The following is a 22253-nucleotide window of genomic DNA, read 5'->3' as shown; positions in this document are numbered from 1 at the left end:
ACTCTTTGTGTATGTAGACGTTATATGTTAATGAACCTATGCATATTCATGTAACCTCAATAAAAGGACAGTGTATGGGAGGACGGACGAGAGCTACTGGGGTCAAGCGAAGGAACGGCGCTCTGTCCGGTTCTCTCCCGTGCACGAGTACCATGAAGAAGTTTGCCTACTTGTGTCTTGCTTGCAGTGTAATTATATTGTCTTAACGTTCCAGCGGATGGGTTCAAGCTACAAACCTAACATTAATTGGTCCTTCGATGCCGGCTCCCTGGGATCGCATTCACCGAGGAGGGGGAGGCACGCTGAAAGACTGACGTCAGCCAGGAAGTTCCTGTGGATTCGCTGTCTGTCTTTCTCCTCGATGAATGGCGATCGGCGGGATTCAGGCTGATATTACACGCTAAGCAACGCCAAGTAAGTTTACAGAGGCCGACTCTATAACCGTGTCGTTGTGCAGTCTCCGCCATTTTGTGAGGCGTTGAGAAGTTCGCTGCTTTGTGGAGCGATAACTGGGTTAGTGTCCCGAAAAAGAAGTTTTGGTTAAATCGCCCAAGGGTCCCAAGCGTCCGGTGAGTGTCCGGTTTTGAAATCGCCCTGGGTGTGTGTCCCGAGCGTCCCTTCATTGGGTTTTGTCGCGCGAGTGGGTGAGCGTCCCACAACTGGGTCAGGGTCCCGAGCGGTCCGGTGTGAGTCCGGAGTAGGCCTATTTTGTGTTGTTGTCATTGTCGTCGTCGTTGTTGTTGTTGTTGTTGTGTGTGCGGAGCAGAACATGTGGTCTGTGACACCGACTGTTGTTGTTATCATGGGTTTCTAAGCAACCAAGAGTGAGTTAGAGGGAGAAAGACGTTTGTGCTGGACTTTGCTCCTGGCAGCTGACACAAAATGTTTATTCTTTAGCTTGCCCTGATCGACAACAGCCTGTGTGCCAGACCATAGACGTAATTGAGGTGGATAGTTGTTAAAAGTAACCTACATTAAACTTGTGGTTGCTTAAATTCAGTACAATGACATGTGAGATGAAGTGATATAGGTAAATATTTAAACTAATGAAGTGCATAGAGGCACTTGACCTGTGTGGAAGACTGTCGTCTTATTATGAACCATTGTTGAGATGTAGAGCACACCTGTGAAAACAACTAATATGCTGAACCCTGTATGAAACATCTAAAAGTACATGATGGAGAAGCTGTGTTGAATATGTAAGTGTAAGACTTTGCCACTGTGGGCAGAGCATGCAACTACTGTGTGATGTCGCGTTGCAGTTTTGTTTTTGTTTTTTGAGCTGATGAGCAAGCTACACATTATCAGATCAAGAGCTGTCTGAGAACTACTCAAAGAGAGGGAAACAGAGCTATGAGTGTGCAACGTTTCCATGAGCAGTTTTTCTGCACCTTGACTCGTGTGTGTGTGTAGCATCAGCATCATGTTTTTGTTTATTTGTTTTGTTGGATTAAAAATAATTAAATAAACTGGTGATCATGCTTATGGATCACCATGGCACATATCTCCAGCCATATGGTTTATTTATGCAGATGACAAAGTGAGTGTGAATGTGTCTGACATCACAGTGTTTTTGTGCACTGTGCAAGAGTAATTGCCTTTGATTGTGAGTGAGAGCGGTGATTCTGCAGGTCACCAGCTATTGTAACGAAAAAAAAAAAAAAAAAAAGAGTGACAAAGAAAAATCATAGGAAAAAGGTTTTGTGTTGATCAGCCAAAAACAACTACAATTTCATTTTCTGCTTTTAAGAAAAGACTGTTCACAAAAACACACACAGAGAGAGAGAGATGTGTGTTGATTAAGCAGTGATGATAATAATGAAATGTCTTAGTTTGTCACTTTCAGGTGAAAAGCAGACCTGAATCAATTTTCCACATGCAGCGGTCGGAAGAAAGTTATAGTTTAACATCATTGGAAACATGCAGGCCAAGTTTCTGGCTGACTTATTTACAGTGCCATGTGTTTCTCAACCTCACAAGCGAGCTCACTCCTCCCTGAAGATAAGGAATGCAGCTCCATGATAAAGAGACAGCAGCAAGTCCTGAGCACAAAAAGTCCCAGCAAAGCAGCAGCAATGTGGATAAACAGCAGCAGCAGAAGAAAGCAAACCCATCTTCCTGTCTGATTGGATGAATTCCACGGAGGGGCGAGCAAGATGGCGGTGGCAGCATGTTGAAATGCTCAAAGGACTGAGTGACTCGGGCAAGCCACATGCAGCTAGCATGCTGGCTAGCGACATGAAAGAAATGGACCCTTCATGATGCGTTCAACGTGCCAGCGCTGTGGTGGGAAAGGCTCCATCATAAACACGCCCTGCGCCCTGCGCCGAGGTTCAGGCCAAGAAGAAGAAGACGATGACTTCCAAGCCCAAGAAGGTCGGCCTCAGCGTGGGCGAGCTGATTGTGAAAGCCGTGGCCGCTTCCAAGGAGCGCAACGGCCTGTCTGTGGCCGCTCTCAAGAAGGCTCTGGCTGCCGGAGGCTACGATGTGGACAAGAACAAGGCCCGTGTCAAGACCGCCATCAAGAGCCTGGTGGCGAAGGGCACTCTGGTGCAGACCAAGGGCACCAGGACCTCCGGATCCTTCAAGATGAACAAGGCTACTGAGAGCAAAGCCAAGAAGCCCGCCGCAGCCAAAGCCAAGAAACCGGCAGCAGCTGCTAAGAAGTCGCCCAAGAAGGCAGCAGCAGCACTTCAGCTACTAGACAGGACAAAGCTGAAGGAGAACTGCCGGGACTGTTGAAGAGGGAGAGGACAAAAGAGTGAGAGGACAACAGAGTGAGAAGACTAGGTGAGAACACATAGGAATTATTTAATGTGGGAAATCAAAATTTGGGTTAGCAAACCTGGGGAAAAGAAAACTGACTGCTTAAGTTGGAAAATAGAAACATATACAAAATCACACACACACAAGCAGAACATGCATTAACCCTACTAACAATTCCAAACACAAAATGACTCATGAAGACTCATAGCACATTAGTTAAGAAATGATTAAATAATAGCAGAGAAATGTGTAGGAAAGGCAGCTTTAAGAACATGCTCTGCTGGAGATGCAGCTCCACAGACATGCATTAGACCTGCCTAATAACACAAACCCATGCAATGAAAATTAGCTTGTTATCTTTCATCAGTGTTACAATAGTGTCAATTTAGCAGACACTTGTTATCAAATACTGAATTTATCCTAAAGAAAAAAATTGACTCTACAAGTTGCAGGACAACAATTTAACTTTTGTGGGGAAAAAAAAAAAAATCCTGGTTTGATAAATCAGTGATCAGACAATAAATTTAGTGTTAAAATGGTAAATTGGGAGAAGCTTCCTGCTTGATTGAGGCAGCATAAGTAATTTACTGTATGAGGGAAATTGTCTTTTGTGATACTATTTTGAACATGCTTTTCTGTCGTCCTGTCAACTTAGTGGGTTAATAGCTGATATGCAAATTAGTTGATCGGTTTTAGATTAATGAAAGGTGATTGAATTCTAGCACGAGTGAATGAGATGTGTTGGAGTTTGTTGTGTGTTGAGTAGAGACTCTAAAACACTGAGTTTCCTGCTTTGATGTGCGAGTGAATCCTGTATTTAGATACACAACTCTGAATACGTCAGAACAGACTGTTTTGTGAAGTGCATGACAGCATGTCACATGTTTTATGATGAAGGGAAAAAGGAAAAATTGAATAAAATAGATCTGTGGCTTAAATGAGTGAAGAGCACAGACCGGGTGATTAAACTCATAGCTAATATGACATTAGGGTTATGTTGTGTGTTGTGCAGCTGATGGTTGGTTTGGAGTGAATCTAGCTGATGATTCTTCTCCTGTTGTGAAGATGATGAGGAGTTTGTGTCATGACTTAACAAGGCCTTTTTATTTTGATACTTTCACAGTGCACTGAGAGTTTGGTTTGATAATCTCTGTTATTTTTTATTTTTCATTTTTGAACAAGCACTGATTTTTGCTTGTGAATTTCTTTTCTTTGAGCAGATCTGCAAGTCGGGAATTAAAAGCGTTACACGTCGTCAAGAAAATTGTTGCAAGTGAGTTTCTCCACATTTAAAATGGGTTCAGGAGGAAGCCACTTATTTGGGACAATTAGGAAATGAGAGTCCCCCCCAAAAAGGATTCAACGAGGAAATCCAGTCTAAATTATTTTTCTTTTTGAAATAACGTCGTTTTGCTGAGCGTGGAAACGAATGCGATGATAATTTCCACAATTAGCAAAAGAAGGAACCACTGAGTGAATGAGTAAGAATTTTAAAATAACTGACTGACTGACTGAACATGATTGTGTGAAGCTAACCCCCACCTGACAAAGGTGCAGATGAACCCATGTGTTTCCTTTTACAGGAGCAGAAAGATGACAGCAACACTCGAGGTTGCATGATGATTTAACCTTTTAAATGCCATTTTCTGTGTCTGTGCATTTATCAGGTGTGTTATTCATAGGCTTGAGTTGCTCACAGAGATAACTGTGACAAAGTATGCATACGCCTGCGCAAGCGCTAATATTTGCATTTTCTTTTCTTACAGCATGCCAGTTCTTCATGTGAATTGATGATGCGATTTATACCAGGACAACTGGTTGATGTTTTTTCCTACTACAGGATTTCTGGGTTTATGTGTGAGGAAAACTGTGTTTACAGGTTATGAGTGGTGATGCTGTTGCATTGTGTTGATGGGAAAATGTGAAGGTTACTTTGATAATGTGAATAACATGTGTGAAATTTCCTGTGTTGAGAACTGGTGTTACTTCTTTCCACAGCTAGGGTTGACTTTATGGTGTTTTTATGGCACCTCTAGAATCCGTTGACCTGTGTCTGACCTCCGTCTGACCACAGTCAATGTGTATTGCTAATGTTTGTTTCTTTGAGAATGCTGTAGTAGATTCAGCTGAAGCGGACAAGTGACATGGGTGAAACAAATAAGAGATTACGGTATTTATGGAATAGTTTATTATGGGCTCATTTGCTGGCCACTTTTGAACCCATAATAATAATATATGAGTGGAGTGACTTTGCTTAAGAGAAGTCACTGATTACATTAATGTTAACAGAGTACATGGGATAATCCATGTCTGAGGTGAATTAGGGTAATAGTTGTAGTTACTGATTTGAGAAAACCTGCACATGACACTTGTCTTGCTAGTGTTGAATGCTTATTGTTCTTATGATACAATTGTTTACAGGTATGAAGTTTGATTTTACTTCCAGATTTTGCTTTCCAGGCCATGATGGTGTGTATGCAGGCTCCTGGGAGAGCCCGGTGTTAAGCATACTTAATATGCAAAACACGCTAACATCTTTTATTGCAGGGTTACGGAGCTACTCCAGAGGAGATGCCCTGATGTTGCCTGGGACATGATCTAGCTAATCTTTTTCTTTAAGACTGGAATCCAGGTTTGGTGAGTTGACGCATGGGTGTGTCCATGCGTCAAGAGGAGGGGTCCAAGGATTAACATTAAACAATGTTTTTTATTATTGTTGCAGTGATTTGTGTGATTAGCCGTTTTATTTACAAATATTAAACCTATGCAAGTGGTGCACCCATGTTCAGATGAGGCTTTGATGGCCTATAAGTGAAGTTCACTGAACTAAAGAATGTGGTTTGATGATTGTTGACATACTCTCCAAATAGTTTGTCTTCCTAGCAAGGAAATACAGGTGCAGCAGTAATCTCCTGAGAAATCTTCAGAGGCCCAGTGAGAAGCGCATAGCTGACAGGACCAGGCAGTGGTTGAGGTCAAAGATCAAGCTGATTGGGGCCCATCATGAAATCAGACCTTGGAGCCACAGCAAGGACCATGAAACTGCCTGCAAAATAGAGGAGAGGATCGTCCACAAGATGGGAGAGAGGCTTCAGGAGGATCAGAGATCATCTTCAGCACAGCAGACATCACACAGAGAGCTGTGCTACTAAGCTTCCAGGAAATCAAGAGGAGACTTCCCACAGCAAGATTTTAAATAAAAGAAAGATTCAATATTGACGCTGAGGAAGACGACTAAGGTGTACGACGTGCTCTGCCTTAAACCTTCAGCAGCGTTGGAACATGAAAACTCGTGGGATGAGGGGAGCGTGCCAAGCTCCATCGACAGCGCAGAAGGAGTTCGAGGATGACATCATGATTCTGTGAAAGCACAGGAACCAGAAGCTATGGTGGTGATGACAGCAGTTTCCTATGAACATCACCTAATGCTGTGCCACTATACTGTGCATACGATGACACTCTGAAGGCTGCTGGGATCATAACAGCAGTAAGATGACGGAACCCAGCACCCTTTCCACAGAGAGCTTTTTCTGCAGAGCGTGGACAATTAAGGAGTCATAAATATCCCCCTCACAAGACGAAGGTCTGAAGTCAGGTGATGGGGGCTGGTAAGAGGCCATAAAACTAGAGTGCTGAGAGGTCTGCAGCTTGGAAATAGCTGAGACCCATGTTGACGAACCACAAAACCAACTAGTATGTTTGAATGTCTATTCTACATACATTTGGACTCTGGTCCTATGGACAGTGATGGAAACAACTGGAAGAGACATTCATGACGCCCTGCAGAGCTTAAACCACTCTGCAGAAAGACATGTGATGTGCACACCCGGAGGAAGCACCACCAAGTTGAGATGTTTTTCAAAATGTTACTTTTTTAGTTTCACTATTAAATTAACAATTTCTTTGGTTGCTCGTAAGATGCAGTTTGCCATGAGATGAGCTCAATGAATGGGGTAACTGCTAATACATTTATTAAACTGTGTACCTTTCAGTAATTTAGGGTGATTTGACATATGCTGAGTATAAAAATGTTTGCATTGAAACTGTCAGACATGAGGTATTCATACCTGGGAACTTTTCAGGCATAAAGGTCAAAAAAGGGGGGAAATGTTAGATTTGTATTGTTGATTGTCATTTATGCTTAGAAATATTTACTTATATATGCTTAGAGTTTTGTAATTAGTTGTAGATTGGTAGAGGTTTTGATCCTTGATAGTCTGCAAACTTTGTGTGTATTAGACAGCACTTTGGGAGCATGAGAGGTCATACCGTGTCTTATTATTTTATGGTAGGATTAACGTAGTTGCGTCTGTTCTAGTCTAAGTGCTCTTTGTTTAGATGAACTGCAGGACTTCCTCACCATGTTATCTAGGATGAACCATCTAGGGGGAGGGGGAGGCTACCCTCTTCCTGACCAAGGATGTTTGACCCTTTGATCAGCAGTCCACACACACACACACACACACACACACACACACACACACACACACACACACACACACACACACACACACACACACACACACAGGCAAGGTACTCTTTGTGTATGTAGACGTTATATGTTAATGAACCTATGCATATTCATGTAACCTCAATAAAAGGACAGTGTATGGGAGGACGGACGAGAGCTACTGGGGTCAAGCGAAGGAACGGCGCTCTGTCCGGTTCTCTCCCGTGCACGAGTACCATGAAGAAGTTTGCCTACTTGTGTCTTGCTTGCAGTGTAATTATATTGTCTTAACGTTCCAGCGGATGGGTTCAAGCTACAAACCTAACACCCTGTGTTTGATTTTGTTTCACTTTTTTTTCTTGAGGCTGGTTAGTTTCATGTTGACTGGTTAAGTTTAAGCACAAAAATCTCCCTGATTACTCTTAGTTAGACAACCAAAGGCAAATATACCAACAAACAGTTTTTTAGTGTTTCACTACTGGAAAAGGGTTCATGTTTAGTCCACTTTTATTTGTATGAATTTTTACTTTCAATATTTCTGCATTGAATAAAGGTTTATTATCAACTGCTTACAAAACTGACAGTAACACAGTTTTGTAAATGAGGGTCACAATTAGTACAAAAAAAAAGATATTTTCTATGTCTGGTTGGATAGCCATCACCAATTTGTCAGTCTGTGTCTCGAATTCCCACAGGATCATAGCTCGGTTGTTTAATGTACGCAGTTGTCGTAGTCATAGCCTGTGCTGGAAAACTGGGGTGCAACATCATGATAACAGCTTTGATTGGCAGCTGTAGTTATGTAAAAGCTATGCCCCATGCACAGATGGACACTTCTTCCTTGTTTGAGCACAAATGCTGTTAATCATTCTGTGATTCTTGAAATGCACTACACCATACACACTCTGGTGTGTAATTTAAGAAATAAGTGATTTCTAAAAGTAAATACTCTACTATAAACATGAGGTTGACAGTAGTGAATCACCCACTGCATGAGTATGTGAGTGGGCTGAGCAGCTCCTTTAGTCAGAGACTGAAACACCCTTGCTGCAGGAAGGAGCGCTTTCGCAGATCATTCATCCCAACAGCAGTTAGACTCTATAACTCCTCAATCACAATGTCATAAGTCACTGGACACTGTGAACATCCACGGTCACCACTTCATGCATATAATGGACCTTCCATGTGTACGGACATGTGCAGGTATATATGTCTGTATACGTATACATATGTATATTTAGTGTGTACATGTGTGTGTGTACATGTCTATAAATAGGAATAGTAGTGGTACAATAGCTATATCAAGCTATATAGTTTATGTCTTCCATATTTCCAACCATATCCATAATCACATACTGTGTATGCTACCATTGTATATAGTGTATTATCTTACTTTTTTCATTGATTGTACTTATTTGTATTTTTGTATTTCCTTCTGATATCTGTACCTGAGCTGAGGTGACACAAAAATTTCCCCGTTGTGGGATCAATAAAGTCTTGTCTTGTCTTGTCTTATCTTATGATTGAAACAAAAGGTTAAAGTCTCCCTCTGGTTGGGGTTTAAATCTGAAAGCAAAAGTTCTCTGAAAGCATGATGGAAGTTTCTAAAAATGACTTCATTAATCTCATGCAAACGTACACTTATCTGGAAAAGCCGTGACATTCTACAGAACATTAATATGATTAACTTCCGAGATTAGAGTTGTCAAGGAATGAAATACTTAGAACATATATTAGAATGAACAGACTTTATTCCATTTGACAGTTGTACAGTATGGGATTAACAAGAAATTAATTAAAATAAATTAAATTAAGGTTTTTAATTTTAAACTGACCAATAAAAAAAGGAAAACAAAACAGAGGTTGCCACTACAAAATACATGGAATATACATCTGAACTCTGTGTCAGCAATAAACACAATAAACTTTACAGGCTTGAAGGTAGATTGAGTGTGAAGTGTGTGTATAAAAGTATGTATGTAGACCTTTTTGTTAAAAGTGTTATTTAAAAAAAACAAACAAACAAAAAAACCAGAATAATAGTTAAAAGAATGATATAAAATGAATTACATGATGCAGTCTTTAAACTCAGCTGTGCTTGAGAAAGCCAAAGTCAATACTGACAATACAACATCTGACAATACTGCCAGACCAGCTGCCTGAGCTGAGCAGGGAAATCCTTTACAAGGAATAAAACCAGGGGAGTCCAAACACTATCCAGACACACAAGACCACAACTTATCTGATGAGGACCAAAAACTCCCTCATCCCAATCTGGACTCATCCTTCATTTTGACAAAACTCTTGAATGAAGGCTGAGTTTCTTGAAAAGTGCAAAAAATACAGTAATAGCACTAATATGAAATAAATTATACTAATCTGCCAGAGCTCTGTCCTGATCTATCATTAAAGTGAAAGTTGTTGTTGTAAGAGGTTTGAATAATGCAATTTTCAAGGATTAAATTACATTTTTTTCAAATACATAACATCATTATTTAAAGGCTAATAGCTAGTGAAGCTAATACAGAGCAATAACAAGGAATAACAATGACATCTTGCATACAAGATAAGGAGAATGAGTTTTAAAGCAAAAGAGTAAATGCATTCCACCAGGTTTTAGTCATTCACAGAATACAAGGCAATAGAATAGGAAACAAAACATAGACAAAGGTATATATACATATTTGTCTAAACACTTGTGCCAAAACTGTTATCCAGAAAAAGTGAGTGATAATTAAGAGAATGAAACACATTGTAGTACATAAAGCAGTCTTTAACTTACTTACTTTTGCATGCAAAGTCATTATTTACTGTTAAGATATTGCTCTGTTTGCAGTTTGTGCCACAGGCACACTGACATAGTTTGACACAAACAAACGAGTAAATGTCTGACGAAACCGCTGAAGCAGCTGTTGGAGCTGAGCAGGAATATCCAGGACATGGAGGTAAACCAGGGGGTTCAAAACACTATTCAGACACACAAGACCACGACTGATCTGATGAGCACAGAACACTCCCTTATCCCATGATGGATACTTCTTGTTGGTTGAAAAAAGTACTCTTGAATAAAGGCTGAGGTTCTTAAAAATATGATAGGGGATGTAACAGACCGAGAAGAGCAAAATCAAAATGAACATCAACTTTAAGCTTCTTTGTTTCACCACCTTATTAATGGTATTTTTGCGGCAGAGAACAAGAGTCACATGTCCATAGCAGCCAAGAAAAATAAAGAAAGGCATAACAAACCCAGTGAGAGTCCAGCCAACACTGTATTTCAGGTAATCCTCCACATACTCGTTAGAGGTGGTATGGTAGCATTTTTCAGTTCTATTTGGTGAGTTTTTGGGAAAGAGCACGTCTGGAAGACTTTGAGCACTCACCAACAGCCAAACCATGACTGAGATAGCCACAGAGGTACGGACAGTGATCCTTCTCTTTGCTTTCAGTGGATGGACAATAGCCAGGTACCTGTTCACACTTATACAAGTGAGGAATCCAATGCTGCCGTATAAATTCAAGTTGAAGCAGAATCTTGTGATCTTGCAGAAAGCATCTCCAAATATCCATTTATTCTTCATAAAGTAGTAGGCTGTTAAAAATGGAAGTGTTGGCAGTAATAAAAAATTGGCAATTCCAAGGTTCAGAAGAAAAACATTAATGTGTCCAAGACTTTTCCATTTCTGAAGCAGAGACTTCAGTCCGCATACATTAGCTCCCAGACCAATGATGAACACAAAGGTATAAATAGCAGGCAGAGTTATCTGTTCATAGACTGAACGAAACCATTCAGTCGTATTCATTCTGTCTCCTAACATGTTGTCCACAAAAAGCTAAAACATAAGACCAGATGTACATGTTCTTCCTGCTTGTGACCCTGCAAGTTTGAGATACGTGTGCAAAATCTCATGCATCCATTTCCTTGCTTGTTCACAAGAACAGCTTGTTATTGTCTTTTGAAAATAATAAAATTGTGTGTGTTAGAGTTGATTTTTTTTAGATTGTCATTTGTGCTAAGATATATATAACCATTGCTTGTATGTGTTTTGATAAAATGTTTCTTCCATATTAGGTTCCCTACATAAGATGTAGGAAGCTGTCTTGTTGCTACAAGTTTCAATCGTATCTTTAGAAACCACAAGTTCCTGTTTTTAAAAATAGTCGGACTGCTAACTCCTGTTTTTGTATAGAGCGATTTGAGAAGAGATCGCGCCATGTATGGTGTGACAGGAGATGGCACACACACACACACACACTTGCTCATATATGCTTGCCTTAACTGTTATGTGGTTAACTGAACTGTGTGTAGCTGCTTTTTATTAATAAAAGGAGCCATAAGGGAAGTCAGGTTTGAAGCTAACTGAGTTCACATGAAGGATGAATAATTCTAAGACCCTGGCCGGACTTCCCTTGCAAGTGAAACAACAAAGAGCGCTGTGTTGTCTTGCTTTGTTTGCAGTTTGTTGGTCTCTGTTTCAGCGGGGTTTGTTTGAATAAACCCAATAGTGCGGTGTTTTGTCTGTGTTTTTCTGTGTCTCCTTTTTCGCATAGGTAGGCGTGTGCAGCAATTCACCAAACCTGGCACACCTGTCATTCATTAGACACTTAGCGTTCTTAAGGAGCTGCCCGACAGGGCTCTAGTGTCGCAGTATTGTCCTTTCTGGAGTGCCTCTAAACCGGCCCGGTTGCCTACTGGAGCTTGTGGATTTATTTTGCTTGTGACTGAATGGAGTTTTGTTTCCTCCCCAGGATTTTTGCCTCTCTGTTTCTCTGTTTAGCCTCGTCTGGTTCGTTTCCTTCCAGAGGTTTTTGCAGACAGTATCAAGTAAGCTCTACACCTCTCTCTATAAATTCTGGTTTATGTTTGTTCTCGGTTTTGGGCAAGACCCTCCTAATTCTCATGTTCCTCTCCCCTTAGATCGAGTGCGTTACTAGTGTGTGTTTCGTCCCCTGGACGTCCCGGCTCCACGTTACCATTTACATTCTGTTGCAAATACATTGTTTCTGAAATTCGCCCTCCACTGTTTTTTTTTTTTTTTTTGTCTGTCCCATTTGGTTCTTTAGCCGTCAGAATTGTTGTCTGAAGGCCAAAAAGGATACCCAATGGATTTACTTTACCAAGTGAATCATCATGGCCTTGCCGTATTGGTCCATTTGATCGACCTTTGTTATTATTATTTATGTTATTTTATTTTCAGTTCTTACAGACGGGACAGACATGACTAGGGGATAGGAAAGGGAGAAAGAAAGATGAAGGAAAAGAAAAACAGAGGGGAAGAGGGACAGTGAGAAAGGGCACTTAAAAAGAGAAAGCGAGAGAGAAAAAAACTCCTGGATCACCCGTTGAGAGAAAAAGAAGAGAAAACAAGAAAAAAAAAGAGAGCAACACAACACCATCGCATTAATCTAGCTAAGTGTAAACAGCAGTAAATACTAAATATTGAATATTGTGGTGCAGCACGCAGGACCGACAGCGCACAATGTGCTTTGAGGTAGCAGCCAAGAAAGGTGTAGTTTATGTCTATGGACAGTGAACACCCGTGTGCACACCTGTGTGGATCAGCGTGCTTGTATTCAAAAGGTTTCCCCATGTAATGGTCTGCTAGAGGGTGTAGGGAGCCATAGCCCCGTCCCCCAGGGCATGAAGCAGGAATGGAGGAGATCCAGATGCCAGACATCCAGAGGCCCCAGAGTGCGAGAGCCCAAGGAGGACCACTGGAGGGGCAACCGTGCCACCCTCCTGGGAAGAGCTGAGGAGAGCCCCAGACGAGAGGTCACCCAGCAGCCACAGAGCAGAAGACAGAGGGGGCTGCACTGGTGTGCCCGCCGGCTCTGCCGGTAGCCAGCTGTGCCAGAGTGAACCAAGCCGCAGGCCCAGAGCCCAGAGACCCGAGGGCTCCCTACGCCCTGGAAGAGGCCTGACCGACCAACAGGCGCCAGGCCCTGCCAAGTAGCCACCGGGAGTGAGCTGGTACATACCTGAGCGCCCAGCCCCAGACACCAAGAACCACCAACGCACCGACCCCTGAGGGCATCAGCCACCGGCAGGGAGTGTGGTGAGGGGAGATAGGCCTCCATACTTTGGAGGGCCTGGAAGTTCCCAGAGAGGTGCAGTCTAAGACCCGACCTGACATTAGACACAGACAAACAGGCACACACATGCATTCCCACCCTCATGCACACATATACAAATACTCAGCCAACATAATAATAATGGATTGGATTTATGAGTTTTAATAAAGCTCAAGGCACCCAAAGCGCTTTACAATGCCACTATTCATTCACTCTCACATTCACACACTGGTGGAGGCAGCTACGGTTGTAGCCACAGCTGCCCTGGGGCAGACTGACAGAAGCGAGACTGCCATATTGCGCCATCAGCCCAACACCAGTAGGCAGTAGGGTAAAGTGTCTTGCCCAAGGACACAACGACCAGGATAGAGAGGCCGGGGATCGAACCGGCGACCTTCCGGGTACAGATGCGCTTCCCAATCCCCTGAGCCACGGTTGCCACATAGACACCAATGGACATTGTACACACAATCACACTCCCCAAACATACTCTATACCCCGGGTCCAGGTATCCTCGCCCCCAGAGGGGGAAACGGCACCTAGACCCAGGAGATGTTACCCTTTCCCCTGGGGTGGAGGAAAGCAGACCGCCCCGGCTCCGCAGCAGTAGGGAGGCCCCGCATCCCAGATCCCAATCGGACGGCCAACACCTCCTCCCAGAGGTGGGGTTGAAGAGACAAACCGTCCTCTGGACACCGTTAACGTGCCCACCCTCATGGCCCTATATGTATGTGTTATGTGGATGTCTAAGTTGTGGAATAAAATTGAGGCACAGGTGGCCAGAAGGGGACGAGGGGGGGATGCCTCCCCTGCACCCTGGTGACACATCTGCACCCCAAGGCCCTACTTGTGTGGGTAGGTGTGGTGGAGCGGGAAGAGGGAGGCAGTCGGGGATGGGGAGGAAAAGAAGGTAGGGGCAAGAAGCCCCTCCCTGGCGCCAGCTGATCCCAGTAGGCACCCCTGTCCTCTGACACCCACCAAGCCAAGGGGGCCCAGGCCCATCCAGACCGGGGCCTACGGCAGCAGCACCGCTAAGCCCCACAGGACCCGGGGAAGCCCACCCGACCCCACCGCAGAGGAAACTTTACCCACCCCATCATTCAATCATCTCCCAGACTACACAGGACAATAGAGACCCAGGTTGAGTTTATTCTCCACCTCTCCTATGTCTCTTTAATAAAGTTCCTTCATCGCAATTCTGTGTCTTCGTGTGTTCTGCTCTCTGAGTCCACTCGCATTTTCTCATAACACTGATTTATTTACTTCAAGTATTAATTAATTAGTTAATCACTGATTGTTAGAAGACAACTAACAGTAGCCACGATTAAGACTAAAGTCTGGGAGGTGTCCTTTAGATCTAAAGATAATATTAATTACTTTTTATGTATTTCCAAATAATATATCATGATTGTGTTCAACTTATTTACAAAGGGCATATTTTATACAGTGTTTAAATACAGCCTATAGAAAGGTTTAGCTTTGAGCTCAGGTACACTGAAGAAAAAATCAAAATTATCTTTATCATAGTAATTTTTTTTTAAAACTAGGCTATTGTTAGGTCTGTACTCGCAGGCCTTTGTAGCTCAGAGACATCCCCATGAACGAAGCAAGACAATCAGAGTTCAGTCCATTTTAACTTGCGAGACAGTCTCTGGATCCCGTCAATCGTCATTCCCCGAGGGGAGTTCAGACGGTATCTTACTGGCCTGGCTTCAAATTCACGTTCCAGGGCTTTCTTCAGGCGCCCCAGGCATCCTGGCTGTCGACAGATTTTGGTGTGTCCTCACCCTCTTCGGTGGGGGCGATTTTGGGCTCCGGTTTAAAGGACCAAATAAATGTTAGGTCTGCGTTCGCAGGCCTTGCTAGCTCAGACACTTATCCCATTGGACAAAGCAAGACAATCAGGGCTCAATCCATTTTGACTTGCAAGCGAAGCCAGTCGGATCAGGATCTTGGAGCTGAATGCTCCTCTCTTGATCCGAGCCAGCTCCAAAAAATCAGCATCCTCTCACAGCCTTTTATTCAGTGACAATAGTTACACAAACACCTCGTTGTAAAACCCATATGGTGTGTCATGAAAGCAAAGACACTGTGTGTGTGTGTGTGTGTGTGTGTGTGTGTGTGCGTGCGTGCGTGTGCGTGTGTGTGTGTGTGCGTGCGTGCGTGAATTCCTGGTGGTCATAAAAGGATCGTCTCCCCTCACTCTGTATATGGCTGAACCTCTTTAATGATCCACCATATACAAGCATAGGTGAGCCCATAAATGGCAGGAAGTAAACATTCCTTACCAAATAAGCAAACCAGAATCTTACATAAAATGTGCCTGCAGTTAAACACTATAGCTAATAGCTTCCCTCACCATCCTAGATGTAGAGGAGGGACAGAAAAATGTTTGAACATGCTGTTCAGGACAAGGTTTACAGTTTACAGGATAACATGATACCTCTTTAGCAGTCCCCAGTAATGAGCTATGCTAATTATTAATGACAAATCTTATATGCAGTAGATAACAACTGGTAAATATTGAAAAGTTCATTCATAATGGCCATGAAATGTGCATCAGAGGAATCCACCTAAATTTCACAGTGGCTCGTATGGCAGACAGGAAATCCAAAGGTTTTCTACAGAACACAGAGCTACAAGCTGGCACATGACAGAACAAAAACAAGTTAAATCTTTCACAGGAACTTAAAGGTTAAGAAGAACCATGATTATGTTGTAGAAACTGGAAGTTTGGATGTTATTAGAACAGAAGATAATGAAACAATCTGGTGAACAAAATGACAAATGAAGCAACAGCCCTTTATACCAGCTATGGCAAATATGGTCAGTGAAGGTCGCTTTAAATCTGAGGATGTATGCTTCCAATATTTTGCACAACAATTCTTAAATGTCCAAGATTTTAAACTGACCAATAACAAAAAAGAAAACAAAACAGAGGTTGCAACAACAAAATACATGGACTATACATCTGGACTGTGTGTCAGCAATAAACACAATAAACTTTACAGGCTTGAAGGTAGATTGAGTGTGAAGTGTGTGTATAAAAGTATGTATGTAGACCTTTTTGTTAAATGTGTTATTAAAAAAACAACAACAGAATAATAGTTAAAAGAATGATATAAAATGAATTACATGATGCAGTCTTTAAACTCAGCTGTGCTTGAGAAAGCCAAAGTCAATACTGACAATACAACATCTGACAATACTGCCAGACCAGCTGCCTGAGCTGAGCAGGGAAATCCTTTACAAGGAATAAAACCAGGGGAGTCCAAACACTATCCAGACACACAAGACCACAACTTATCTGATGAGGACCAAAAAATCCCTCATCCCAATCTGGACTCATCCTCCATTTTGACAAAACTCTTGAATAAAGGCTGAGTTTCTTGAAAAGTGCAAAAAATACAGTAATAGCACTAATATGAAATAAATTATACTAATCTGCCAGAGCTCTGTCCTGATCTATCATTAAAGTGAAAGTTGTTGTTGTAAGGAGTTTGAATAATGCAATTTTCAAGGATTAAATTACATTTATTTCAGATCCATAATATCATCAGCTAAATGCTAATAGCTAGTGAAGCTAATACAGAGCAATAACAAGGAATAACAATGACATCTTGCATACATGATAAGGAGAATGAGTTTTAAAGCAAAAGAGTAAATGGATTCCATCAGGTTTTAGTCATTCACAGAATACAAGGCAATAGAATAGGAAACAAAAGATACATAAAGGTATATATATATTTGTCTAAACACTTGTGCTGTTAGAAGAACTGTTAGAAGAAGGGGAGTGATAATTAAGAGAATGAAACACATTGTAGTACATAAAGCAGTCTTTAACTTACTTACTTTTGCATGTAAAGTCATTAATCACTGTTAATATATTGCTCTGTTTGCAGTTTGTGCCACAGGCACACTGACATAGTTTGACACAAACAAACGAGTAAATGTCTGACGAAACTGCTGAAGCAGCTGTTGGAGCTGAGCAGGAATATCCATGACATGGAGGTAAACCAGGGGGTTCAAAACACTATTCAGACACACAAGACCACGACTGATCTGATGAGCACAGAAGACTCCTTTATCCCATTTTGGACGCATCCTGTATTTTATCAAAACTCTTGAATAAAGACTGAGGTTCTTAAAAATATGGTAGGGGATGTAACAAACTGAGAAGAGCAAGATCAAAATGAACAACAACCTTAAGCTTCTTTGTTTCACCACCTTATTAATGGTATTTTTGCGGCAGAGAACAAGAGTCACATGTCCATAGCAGCCAAGTAAGATAAGGAGTGGCATAACAAACCCAGTCAATGTCCAACCCACACTGTATTTCAGGTAATTCTCAACATACTCTGTAGAGGTGGTATGGTGACATTTTTCAGTTCTATTTGTATGAGTGTTGTTTGCAGAGGTTTTTGGGTAGAACATATCTGGAAGACTTTGAACACTCACCAACAGCCAAACCAAAACTGAGATAGCCACAGAGAGAGTGACGGTTATTTTTCCCATCACCCTCATCGGATGGACAATAGCCAGGTACCTGTACACACTTATACAGGTGAGGAATCCAATGCTGCCGTATAAATTCAAGTTGAAGCAGAATCTTGTGATCTTGCAGAAAGCATCTCCAAATATCCATTTATTCCTCATAAAATAGTATGCTGACAAAAATGGGAGAGTTGGCAAGAACAAAAAATTAGCAACTCAAGGTTCAGAAGAAACACATTAATGTGTCCAAGAATTTTCCATTTCTGAAGCAAGGACCTCACTGCCCATCCGTTAGCTCCCAGACCAATGAGAAAAACAAAGGTGTAAACAGCAGGCAGAGTTACATGTTCATAGTTAGAACGAAAGAAGGAAGTCTTATTAGTTGCTATTCCTGACATGTTGTCCACACAACCTCTCTCCTTTGTAGCAGAATTAAAAGTGAAAGAAGTGAAGGGACAGCAAGTGTATCTGTTGTTGCTTGAGTTTGTTTAACAGGTCTGAACCTTTGGAATGTGGCCTTCTGTTCCTGTGGCCTTTTGCTTCCTATAAACCTTATCTTTATTCCTGTAATTGTAGCCCGTCACTCCATCATGGGTGTAACTTTGTGCTGAACATGGGGGGGGGGGATTATTATATTCCATGTTTCAGTTTAATCTGCTTTAGGGTTTTGTTCTTAGATTTTGTGTCTTGTTCCCTCGTCTTTAGTGTAAGTTTAGTTCAGCGTCAAGTCTGCGTCTTTGTGAATTGCTTCCTGTTTTATTTTGATGGTCTCAGTCCTATGTCAGTGGATTCAGTTTTACTTCCCCGTGTCTTTTCAGCCCTAATTTCTCCCAGCTGTGTCTCCCTCCGGTTTCCCATGCCCTGATTATTACTCTGTGTATATAAGCCTGTGTTTTCCTTTGCTCACTGTCGCTTTGTGCCCTCAGAATTGCATGTGTGTTCTTGTTTAGCGTTCTCAGTTTGGTTTATGTTTTGTTTCATGCCAGCAGTAATGCTGAGATTCTTTGAGTTTGCCATTGAGTCTCCACAAGTCCCGCGATTGGGTCTTCCATCTCTGCCTGCCCGCACACAGAGCCCTGTTTCTTTTTGCATTTTATTTTCTTCAACTCATCTCATGCATCTAACTCCTGGCTTGTTCACAAAGACTGTTGATTATTTTATCTTTTTAAAAACACGAAAACATCAGCGTGGATACCTTTTTTTATCTTTTGTTGTTTAAGTAATGAAGTAACAGTACTTTATGACATATAAAATAAAATACAGAAAATAAAGGCAAACATGTGTGGCTTTGCACTTCCTAAAGGCAATGAAAACAGTAACACAAAACAAAAAACAAACAAAAATAAAACAACATCAGAACATATCACCAATAATGTATAGATAGGCTTGTGTGAATAAAAAGGGTTTAAGTTTGTTTTTGAATAAACGCACAAATCTTATGTCAGCAGGCAGCTTGTTCCAAAGAACAAAACCACAATGACTGAAAGCACTCTTAGTAGACTGAGATCTATTTCCGGGAACAGGTAAAACATCTGAATCTGATCCTTGAGAGGTCTGACTGAGCTGTAGACAGTGAGCAAGTCAGAGATGTACTGGGAATGATGGTACAACCCCCACAGAGTCCTGATCTCAACATCATCGAGTGTGTCTGAGATACATGAAGAGACAGAAAGATGTCACAAGACCAACTGGGGCAAGGAGCCTCTACTATACTACATGATATTATGATATTGCCCTTCTCTCCTTTTGGGTGGCAATACTTTCTTCTTAAAGTTATTTATTTTTTTCTGTACTGTTGTGGGATCTTTACCTTACAATATAAAACACCTTGAGGCAACTGTTGGTATTGTGTTCATTTTTTGTTTAATTTCCAATCATATAAACAATATACAGAAGTTTATTTAGGAAGGAAAAGAAAAAAATGCTATACAAAACAAAGCAAAAATACAATAAACATATTTCTATTATAATTTAGATACTACATAAAGTACAAGTTATTGGCTGATAGATTATTTGAATATGTACCACTTCTAGCTACTATGTAACACCATGATTTTTACATGGAAATTAAAGGATCTTTACTTATGTATCCCACCTTTATTTATTTATTGCATTTGGCAGGAGGTGCTGTAATCATGCTACAGTAGTTAATTTCAAGGATCACAAGATATTTCAGGGTCATCTGATCCAGCCCTAACTATATGCTTTAGCAAAAAGGAAAGTTTTAAGCCTAATCTTAAAAGTAGAGATAGTGTCTGTCTCCCGAATCCAAACTGGAAGCTGGTTCCACAGAAGAGGGGCCTGAAAACTGAAGGCTCTGCCTCCCATTCTACTTTTAAATACTCTAGGAAAAACAAGTAAGCCTGCAGTGCGAGAGCGAAGTGCTCTAATGGGGTGATATGGTACTACAGGGTCATTCAGATAAGATGGGGCCTGATTATTTAAGACCTTGTATGTGAGGAGCAGTTTATTGTGCTGAAACACAGCAAAAGAGTTCTGTGTTACTGACGGCTTCCATTACAATAACTGGCCTGCGTTACTTTTGTCAGGGATTATTTTGCCTGTCACCCGTTTGTCTGAGCCGCCACTGCCACCTACTGCCGAAACTAAATATCGCCCTAATATCACATCAGGTGGGAGCAAATGAGCTTTTTGCTCTGTGCTGATGCAAACTATTGTAACAACAAAAACAAAAAACAAAAAATGGTGTGAGAAAAAAAGGATTCTATTTTTCCCAAACTTTTTTCACATGTTTGCTGTTATCAGTATATTTCTTTTGTACTACTAGTATACTTATCCCTGAGTAACAATTATGGTTACACATACTAATGACATCTGTTCAATGAAACATTTCCCACACTATGTTACATTCAGCAAATTAAAACTCATAGTAGAAGCTAATCATGATTCATGTTGTGCCAAGTAATTTTTCTTCCTCAAGGTTAATGAACAAGTTACTATGAATTTTCAACTGTAACCAGACTCAATATTTGGACAACAATACACTAAATTTGTTTACATATTAAGGCACTTTTACAGATGGTCATCACCATCATATGTTCAGCCACACCATTCTGTCCATTGTCTTTTGGTGGTGTGTTTGCTCTATTGTGCTTGTCACAATGTTCATGTTAACCCTCTGGGGTCCAGGGTATAATTGGCCGTTTTTGATTTTACCTCTATATTTTACTTTTAAAAACTGTTTATCTTGCTGTCCATGGTATCATTATTTTCAGCACAACCTCAAATATCAGAAATTTGAGTTATTTTTTTCATTTTGACATACTATATTAGAACAATTGATCTAAATTCAGACAAAGAAAAATACAAATCAGAGTAGAAAAAAAGTTATTTTTTTTACTGTAAAAACCACAAACATGTTTAAAACGAAACATTTTCATAACTTGAAATGCAAATAGAAATGGTACATTTCTGAAAATTATTCACAAGTTTTTCAAACAAAGTTATATGGTACTATTTACCTAAAATGCAGCCATGGCCTCAGGAGTTTTTTATATAACCATTTAAAACTATTTACAAAACAATCAGGTGTTTTGCATCAAATAAGAATTTGTGTCCACTATAAGACAGAGGAGAACACCACAGGCCTAAACCCTGCAGGTCTGACAACAGGAGGTGTTTCAGTCCTGTTTTCCATGTGGAGACGGTGTTTACACCAGAATCTTCCTTTGGTGGGTTTTTTGGAGCAAATGTGACATTCACTTGTATAACTGACACACAAAACAAAACATTGACTACACAACACGCTAACTATAGCCTCCAAACACGCTACACGTCACTAATGTCTCACATGTGAAAACTCGCTCTCTCTCTTTCTTTCACTCACTCGCTTTCTCTCACGGGCATCACTCCTAAAATTTCCCCCTCTTCCTAAACAACCAAGTCCCACATGTTGCCATATCATTTTTTGATTGGTTGAAATGGCACACTTTAACACCAAAAGGGAAGGGGTGTTTTTTCGTTTTCCACTCGCCAGCAGAGAGTGTTTGCTGGCGCTGTCCTTAGAAAACACAGTTTTTACCATTTCTTCCCGCTGTAAACACCACTGTTTTGTTCAGAAAAAAACATTGTGTGTATTTTTCTTCATAACTCTGCTTTTACATGGCCTATCGACACAATTTAAAGACTGGTATATAGTCTGACCCAAGGTTATATGGAGTTTCTGACTCGCTGCATCTTGTAGCTGTTTCGTCTTAAATTGGTCATGTGATCTTGACGTGCCGTCACATCCGTCGACCCCAGAGGGTTAATGTCTTTATTCTGGATCAGTTTCTTATTACTGTCTCTCACACCTTGCTGGTATATATCTTCAGGCCACCAAGGCCTCCACAGTCCCTGGGTGCAAATAGCTCCCGTTTTAATATTGTCCATATCAGCTTGTCTGACTGTGGGTTGTCCTAACACGTCGTATGTCAGCAGTTTGGACTGTTGTCACTCTCTCTTGGGGTGTTTG

At 41.2% G+C, this 22253-nt stretch overlaps 1 protein-coding gene and 2 pseudogenes across 1 annotated transcript; 1 reads left to right on the top strand and 2 right to left on the bottom strand.

Annotated features, from left to right (window-relative positions):
* Nucleotides 1-1178: 1178 nt before the first annotated feature.
* Nucleotides 1179-2873, top strand: LOC146685023 (histone H1-like; annotated as a pseudogene).
* A 6076-nt stretch (nt 2874-8949) lies between these two features.
* On the bottom strand, nt 8950-11263 carry LOC146685022 (P2Y purinoceptor 1-like). The gene has a single exon (XM_085443766.1). It carries the CDS (start codon nt 11029-11031, stop codon nt 10030-10032), a length of 1002 nt encoding a protein of 333 aa, XP_085299892.1. The 5' UTR covers nt 11032-11263; the 3' UTR covers nt 8950-10029.
* A 5605-nt stretch (nt 11264-16868) lies between these two features.
* LOC146685021 (P2Y purinoceptor 1-like) lies at nt 16869-18242 on the bottom strand (annotated as a pseudogene).
* Between the last annotated feature and the right edge of the window lie 4011 nt (nt 18243-22253).

Source organism: Copadichromis virginalis, linkage group LG20, assembly GCF_057382275.1.
Source record: "Copadichromis virginalis isolate Kocher_CV1m ecotype Utaka linkage group LG20, C_Virginalis_male_GT1.1, whole genome shotgun sequence".
NCBI classification, from domain to species: domain Eukaryota; kingdom Metazoa; phylum Chordata; class Actinopteri; order Cichliformes; family Cichlidae; genus Copadichromis; species Copadichromis virginalis.
This window is presented reverse-complemented; position numbering and strand designations above follow the sequence as displayed.